The sequence below is a fragment of the Thalassophryne amazonica genome, chromosome 3 (genome assembly GCF_902500255.1).
Source record: "Thalassophryne amazonica chromosome 3, fThaAma1.1, whole genome shotgun sequence".
NCBI classification, from domain to species: Eukaryota; Metazoa; Chordata; class Actinopteri; order Batrachoidiformes; family Batrachoididae; genus Thalassophryne; species Thalassophryne amazonica.
Window position 1 is genome coordinate 142,613,040 of NC_047105.1, and position 8,948 is coordinate 142,621,987.

Consider the following 8,948-nt stretch of genomic DNA (forward strand, 5'->3'; position numbering starts at 1 on the left):
CTTAATTTCTCGAATAGTGTCCACTCGGATATTCCTCACAGGTCCAGAAAAAATTTTGATAAAGCAACGCGCGCCGTCTCGAGCAACATGTGAAACAAAGGAATTCAGCCAAGAGGGCGGGACCACATCTCACTCAAGGCCTGCCCACAGGGAAATGACGTCACCGACACGCGTGAAAAAACTCACGTATGCGCACGAGGGTTCAAGCATGATTGGTGGAATCGCACGTCATTGAAATCCATATAGTTAAAAAAATAAAATAAAAGGGTCAGTTTATTATCTAATAGACCTCGTATTTCATCATAAAAGATGGAAGAAGTGAAAGCGCAGCAGCACGAACTGCTATCTGGTGCATTCACTGTCCTCCGTCATTTCAAAGCGTCAGTTGCGACTCACCAATTATCGCCTCGTTTCTGCTTAAAACTGACTTTAGAATGATTTAAGAGGTTTTACCTCATCAGCGAAGCTCTATGGCAGACAAAAGCACAAACCAGTGTCGCAGACTGAACGGTCCGCCTTTTGCATCTGCGCATGTGTCATTTCGGACCACAGCAGCACATGTGAGATGGAGTCTCTTCACCCAAAGCAAATGGATTCATGGGATTAATTCATCCATTTGGGACTCGTCTTGTTGCGTTCGCAGTGCTTATCGATCCGCTTTTCTGTGTGCTAAAAGTAGGCTTTACAGGTTTGCTATGTATTTTGTTGAGTCTTAAAGTAAATAAATATGAAATTGGTCACTGGATCCTTGATCTCTGGACATAAATAAAAAAATAAACAAAATCTGTAGTTTTTGTCAAAAGCATTTCCTTTCAGACATTTTGGCATGAATGTCTCTCCGTACCTCTGAGCTGAGCTCAGCTGACTGCTGCACGTCAGCGCAGGACGTCTCATTTTGGGAGGAAAATACATTTTGATTGATTACACTTTGTTTGTATTACAACATTTGGAAAGTGTGTCATTTGATTTAAACGGCATCTCTCTCTTTGAAGTTATTAATTCTGACTGGATTCTATCATTCTAACTTGACTCGTCACAGAGCTGCGCAGCGTTTGGAGCTGTGTGAACAGAACGGAGGACGATTCTCGTTTCTTTCTCCCAACAAGACAGGAGTCCCAGTTAGTGAATTTAATCCACACAAAAGTGACTCACGATTGACATATTCAGGGATGAAAGTGGTGAAAAACAAAAAAAGCTGAAACCCAAAATTACCCCCAACACCACCCGCACAAAAATGTTTGAATTCTTGAAGCTCTGAAATGCAATCTGGGACTATTCCTGACAATAAACTGCAGTGAGTGCAGCATCCATTTAGTGAGGAAAAACCCAACTTTCCTTATTCAAATTCATTCCAGTAGTATTCTGCTCTTACTAGGATGCAGCAGTTTTCTAGTTTGGCAGATAGTTCTGGAGGAAATCACTGAAGAAATTAACACATTGAAAATATGGTTTGACCAAAACAAATTGTCATTAAACTTAAATAAAACAGGGATGAAGTGAAGGTGCAAGCATCACTAGGTGTTCACAGGAAACACTTATTTATTGCTATATTTATTTATTTATGTTCATTGTTAGATGGTTTTATATTTTCTGTTGTGTTTTTAATCAGGTTCTTTTTGTCTCTTTCTCTAAAATTGTATTGTAGCATTATTAGTTATTATTACTATTATTGTTGTTGTTGCTATTATTATTATTATTATTATTCATATATAAACAACAATAAATTTAAAAAATATTACAATTTCTAATACGTTTGACTATTAGGACAACAAACGCTGAGCCATTAATTATTATACAGAAAACAAATGCACACAAACGTGCTGACAGCTGCAACAGCCTAATCAATCAATCAATCAATCAACTTTTTTCTTATATAGCGCCAAATCACAACAAACAGTTGCCCCAAGGCGCTCCATATTGTAAGACAAGGCCATACAATAATTATGAAAAACCCCAACGGTTAAAACGACCCCCTATGAGCAAGCACTTGGCCACAGTGGGAAGGAAAAACTCCCTTTTAACAGGAAGAAACCTCCAGCAGAACCAGGCTCAGGGAGGGGCAGTCTTCTGCTGAGACTGGTTGGGGCTGAGGGAAAGAACCAGGAAAAAGACATGCCGTGAAGGGGGGCAGAGATCGATCACTAATGATTAAATGCAGAGTGATGCATACGGAGCAAAAAGAGAAAGAAACAGTGCATCATGGGAACCCCCCCACAGTCTACGTCTAAAGCAGCATAATGCTAACTGTAACATTGAAAATACCATTGACATGCTAACGCATTAACAATGGTCCAGTTTTTAAGTTATAAAATACATCAACTGTTTCAGAAGACCATAACAGGTCAGTGTAACATAAAAAAGGTAAATATTACTCATAGACATATGTTCTTTAGGGTTTTAGCGTGGGAAAATTAAGATAAAGCGAAATAAAACAATGAATCAACAAAGCAGTAGATCGAAGCAGTAGATCGAAGCACTGCTTCGATCTGCAAATCACTGCTTTGATTGATTCAAGGTTCAAAGCAAAGCCGCGCTGCAGAAAAGTTGATTACAGACCCACTGCAGGGTCTGTAATCAATGTAGAGAAATGATCATTTTCCTGACAAACACCCCCAAAAACAACAGCCACTCTGAAGGACCGATAAGGGAATCGTTAAGCAAAAAGGTTATTGATGTCGATGGATCGAATAATTTCTTAACCATACCCGAAAGGAACCAGTTCTCGATACCCATCCCTAATGCCTACCCCTTTAAAACAAGGGGTAAGGCGAAGGGGTATGCCTCTAGCCCTATGAATTGAGACACCCCTCCACCTTATGGGAAAAAAACTTGCCCGTCTCAAACTGCCGTCTTCACTGTTTGTCAACATGGCAACTGAAGCGCAACTTGTTGCAGTAGCCTGTTTGCTCTTTTTATTTTTATTTAAGAAGTCACAGATTTCTTTGACGCATCAGAATCATGTCAGAGAACTTTGTGGTGGTAATAATTAATTTAATTAATTAGTAATTTATAATAATAATAATTAATAGTATCAATAATTAATTTTAATGATACTAATAATAATTTGTATTGTTAATTGATCAATCATTAACTGATTGATTAGTAATTAATTAGTCATTAAAATAAATAAACACTTGAAATATATCACTGTGTGGAATGAATGTATACATTATACAAGTTTCACTTTTTGAATGGAACTACAGAAATAAATAAACTTTTTCATGATATTCTAATTATATGACCAGCACCTGTATGTATGTTTTGGGCTGCATCTAGTTCTGTTAACCTTATATTTCTTTTCAAATTCTCCCATTTTTTTTGCATCCAGCCCTATTTCCTTTAGAAATTTCCTTGACAAATAATATCGGTCTATTAGGACGTCAGGTTATGTGTTACACATATACATGTGTGTGTGTGTGTGTGTGTGTGTGTGTGTGCATATATATATTTTCCAAGTTACTCCCATTGGTGAAACTTATACTCATTTTTTGCCTGAAAGCTTATTCGGAAACGAGTTTGCTCAGGACTCCGTTTGTTTACTAAATACACACGTGTTGCAGACCTTGAAATCCAACAGCAGGGGTCGCTGTTATTCAAAGATTTATGAACATACAAATTAATGTGCTTATCCTTTATCATGACTTTCTCCATTGTGAGAAATAAAAGTGTAATATCGTAGTGTTCGTGTGTATGTGCATTATAACGCCTCAGTGCATGAGCAAAGTTACGATATTCCTCAGAACGACAATATACGCAACATGCATCCAGCAGCATACACGTTGCTGTCATAGGTAATTGCCTGTAAAGTTTTTTTTTTTTTTTGACAAGTTATAACTTTCTAAACAGTGTAATTTGTAATGAAATCCGCTTACATTTGTTGCGGCTCTGTCCGTGCCATGTTTGTTTCTCTGGAGACAGCGGTAAGCTCCTCCTACCCCTCCAAACGGAGTGTGCTTCCAGATTCACTCCGTCGTTTGAAGGGGTTTGTAGCCCTCGGCCTACCACTGAAAACTGCGACACCCTTCAGTCTCTCGTGCCCGTGCAAAACGAAGGGGAAGGGCTGAGGGGTAGAACTGAGATTCAGCCTTAGTCTCAGACGTGCTACTGTGGTCCCAAATGACGCATGCACAGTGAAGGCAGGGCGGACCGACTTTTAGGGAGGAGCATTCGGTCTGGGACACCAGACCGACACCATCAGACTTGTGGTTCCAGAAAGCAGACTGACCTTTGCTGGAGTTGTTTCCCGCTTCAGAGTCCTCAGAGTCCCCAGCCTGTTTCTGGGACGCTCTTGTGATGAAGTCCTGAAAACTGGGACCAGAAGACACCCGAGTCCTGAACTGGTCTAAGACTGTCCTCTTGGTGCTGTTTGAACACCGTCTGACGTGGTTCCAGTGACGAGGAACCCGAAAAAAAGACGATAAAGTCCGAATGCTCTCCATGGCATGTCCCCCCGTGCTAACTAACAAAGCTAACTGCAGCTAGTTAGTTAACACGCAAAGCTTTGGCCCATTAAAAAGGTGTACGAATACTGACTAATAATAATTTTGGAATAGGTCGCAACATATATGTGTTCAAAAAAGGAAGATAATCATAATCCATGTAAATATGGAATTAAGTAAAGACGAGACGTGCTACACTCAGTGCGCCGCCATCATGAACCAAGTCATTGACCAATCACAGCTCAGAACGACAGTCTGCCAGCCGCAAATGGCCCCGGGTCCTAGCGCCCACCACATTATATAAATCCGTGGAGCTGTATTATAGTTTATATTTTATTATAGCGCACTAGAGTGCGCTGAGCCGCGTGCCGACAAGGAGGCGTGGCCTCCATTTTAATTCCGGGCAAGTTAGTGATTAGCGTGCATAGAAGTTCACTTAGTCTCGTCAAGAAACAGGTGGAATATGCCGGAAAGCTGCGCATGTTGGCAAAGCCACAAACGGAGGAACAAGGGAGACAATATTTCCTTCCATAAGTAAGTGGTTTTGGCCATTCTCCACGTATAAATCACTGATATGTGTAATAAATAAGTGTATGGAAGCACATTTCCGCCAAAAAAAAAAAAAATTAAAAAAAAAAAAAAAAAAAAAATATATATATATATATATATATATATATATATATATATATATATATATATACAGATTGCTAAATCATAATTATGAGATAAAAAGTCGTAATTATGAGTTTTCCAGTGCGCATGCGCATCACTCGCTCAGACGCAGAGGCTCCAGTGAACCTTGACCTGCTGCAGAGTTTCAATCCCTCAAAGTGTTGGAGGTTAATTATAGACTGCTGCTGCTTAAACGTAGTTACACACTGTTAGTTATGGTTTCAGCAACATAAACAAACTTCTTTGCATGGTTTGTGTTATGTTTTGATTATTGTGTCCAGCATATCGTCAGAACTGAGTTATTTACTGTGTTGTTTATCCACTTTAAGTAACGTTTATTGGCTTCTGCCTGCTGGGTGTCCTGTAATCCATGGCTGTCATGATTAGCTATTTATTTTCTTTCTTTTATTACTTTGACACTTTCTTCCATTCTATTCTCACTTACTGAATTCTAATCAATTCTAAAAATGATCATTCTTTAATCAAAATTTACACAAGTGTTGTGGAATCATCAGCATATATATATATATATATATATATATATATATATATATATATATATATATATATATATATAATACAAATACTGTATTGAATGTTTATGAGTTCAATGGTATGAATATTTAATTTTGTGAAAGCTGGAACAAACCATTCGACGAGTCGAATAGTTTGTTCCAGCTTTTAGTTAAGTTCATCCAACACAAAACACAACATGTTGAGTTAATGTTATTATTATTATTATTATTATTACTATCTTTGCCTATATGCTGGAATAAGGGATAGAACTCATCAAATTATTGTTCATTACTTCCCATTTCAATCACACTCACAGGTGAAATGTTCATCAACAGCCTTTGATCTGGCGACTTGCGCATTTCATAGCTGCACATGAAGGTTTTTTTTTTTTTAACAAAATCACAAAGAATAAAGTTGCGTGCGCCTCATTAAAGATCAATAGAAAAGAGCGTTCAGGAGCGAAGCGGAGTGTATATATATATATATATATATATATATATATATATATATATATATATATATATATATATATATATATATATGTACGTATATATGTATGCATGTACTGTATATAGATCAGTGAGCTGGAGGCTGTTTGTTTACAGCTTCACTTTTTCAGGCCACACGCTGCTTCTTCTAATGACGGTGATTCAGAGCATTTCTTTAGAGACTGCGCCACCTACCTGTGATTCAAGAGCATGACTTGCTATTTTCAAATCTGATTTCACTCCAAATATACTTAAAATTGAACTAAATCAGTTTGTAGAGCCTATAAGGCTGCACTTTCAGGAGCACATAGTATTGCACAAAAAGTGCAGGTCTTACCTATAATTGTAAAGGTGAAATGTTCCCAAATTTTTAAAAAAAGTTAAGATTTCAAAGGTTTATTCCACCCAAAAATATTACTTATTAATACAACCAATGAACAATTCCAATGAAGTTGGGACGTTGTGTAAAATGTAAATAAAAACAGAATACAATGATTTTCAAATCCTCTTCAACCTATATTTAATTGAATAAACCACAAAGACGATATTTAATGTTCAAACTGATAAACTTTATTGTTTTTGTGTAAATATTTGCTCATTTTGAAATGGATGCCTGCAACACGTTTCAAAAAAGCTGGGACAGTGGTATGTTTACCACTGTGTTACATCACCTTTCCTTCTAACAACACTCAATAAGTGTTTAGGAACTGAGGACACTAATTGTTGAAGCTTTGCAGGTGGAATTCTTTCCCATTCTTGCTTGATGTACGACTTCAGTTGTTCAACAGTCCGGGGTCTCCGTTGTCATATTTTGTGCTTCATAATGCGCCACACATTTTGAATGGGTGACAGGTCTGGACTGCAGGCAGGCCAGTCTAGTACCTGCACTCTTTTACTACGAAGCCACGCTGTTGTAACACGTGCAGAATGTGGCTTGACATTGTCTTGCTGAAATAAACAGGGACGTCCCTGAAAAAGACGTTGCTTGGATGGCAGCATGTGTTGCTCCAAAACCTGGATGTACCTTTCAGCATTGATGGTGCCATCACAGATGTGTAAGTTGTCCATGCCATGGGCACTAACACACCTCCATACCATCACAGATGCTGGCTTTTGAACTTTGTGCTGGTAACACTCTGGTCTTTTTCCTCTTTTGTCTGATTTTTTTTTTTTTTTTTTTTTTCTGAAATGTGGACTCATCAGACCACAGCACACTTTTCCACTTTGTGTCTGTGCATTTCAAATCTGCTCAGTTCCAGAGAAGGCACCGGTGTTTCTGGATGTTATTGATGTATGGCTTTCTCTTTGCATGGTACAGTTTTAACTTGCCCTTTTTTTTCAAGATGCCGCTGGTGACGCAGCAGCCTGTTACTTCAGTTCTGTTCCCTCTTTTCCCTCTTTCGCTATTTTTAATACTTTTTAATAGAGCTTATTTGTTTTTATTTGCAGTGGGTGGTACCCTGTGCAAGTATGCACATGGGAAACCCACTTTTATCATTTTGTGATTATTTTCATGCTGCTTCCGGCACTTTTTGAGGTAGCGCTGGGAAATTCCTTTGTTTCCAGCTCCGGACGTCCCATTGTTTATAGCCGGAATCAGCTGCTTGGACTAAGAGACTCGATGTACAGTGGGCCGGGTCCCCGCTATGCTGAGCACCTGGACTTACCGGCAGACGTACGGAAAAAACGGAGAGGCTGCAGAGGTGGACGGACGAAGCAGAGAAGGACTTATATTCCGTCTGTGGTCATGGGGATGTAAGGTCTCTCCGCAACAAGACCGAGGACCTAGCAGCGCTAACCCATTTCCAGAGGCTGTATAAGGGCTGCAGTCTCATGTGCTTCATGGAGACGTGGTTGGATGAACATGTACCGGACTCAGTCATTAACATGGACGGCTTTACACTCATCAGTGTACACAGTGTACATTCATCCCCGGTGCTGCACCTTACCACCTCAGACTGACAGCCGCGCAGCCGCGTGACTGTACTGTGAATCAATAAAGTTTATCTTTTATCTTTTTAGATGTAGCGATGAACTGTGTTAACTGACAGTGTTTTTCTGAAGTGTTCCTGAGCCCACGTGGTAAGATAAAATAAGATAAGATAAAACTTTATTGATCTCAAAGAGGAGAAATTCATGTTATGTCAGATCTTAAAAAACACATAAGATGGGTGCAAGTAGAGGAAAATGTGCATCAAACAACGTGTGCAAGGATAAGCAATAATAATAATACTTGTCACAGTACAATAAAATAAGAAAATGAGGTAAAAATAGAATATGTGTGTGTATATATATATATATATATATATATACACACTCGTATACACACATACAGTGAGGAAAATAAGTATTTGAACACCCTGCGATTTTGCAAGTTCTCCCACTTAGAAATCATGGAGGGGTCTGAAATGTTCAGTTGAAACCCAGCCTTAACCGGAGAGGAGGCCTGAGACACGCTTTGTCCCCTGTTTACAATCGGGTACTCAGATCAAAGCAGTTTCAGTCTTTTGTTCATGGTAATGAGTCATTCACGCCATCAGGAGAGGCGTCAGTCACATCGTTAGGAGGGACAGTTACCCTGTCATTAGGAGGGTGCTAACTAGAGCACAACTGTTGTGAAAGTGTCGTGACACGGACCCACAACAGGGGGCGTTAATGAACGGACAATGGATAAGCTGGCAGAGAACAGAGACAGTCCAGATGAGTGTGAGGTCGCACACTCAGTAATCCCACAGTCTGTATTCAGTAAAGGAGGAAGAACCTCCACCTCCAATCACACACGCGTGCAGCTCCTGAGATAACCACTTATCTGGGTGGGGTGTGAGGCGAAGCC

General features: G+C 39.3%; 1 protein-coding gene across 3 annotated transcripts in view; it reads right to left on the reverse strand.

Moving 5' to 3' along the window:
• The window catches only part of cdk5rap1 (CDK5 regulatory subunit associated protein 1), a 50,028-nt gene extending 45,381 nt beyond the window's left edge, over nt 1-4,647 (reverse strand). For all 3 annotated transcript variants that reach the window (XR_004559828.1, XM_034167490.1, XM_034167489.1), the window contains exon 1: nt 4,226-4,647. Coding sequence is in view for 2 of the 3 variants with exons in the window: in XM_034167490.1 (XP_034023381.1) it covers nt 4,226-4,439 (214 nt within the window). In the remaining variant the exon portion in view is untranslated. The remainder of the gene's footprint in view (nt 1-4,225) is intronic.
• Between the last annotated feature and the right edge of the window lie 4,301 nt (nt 4,648-8,948).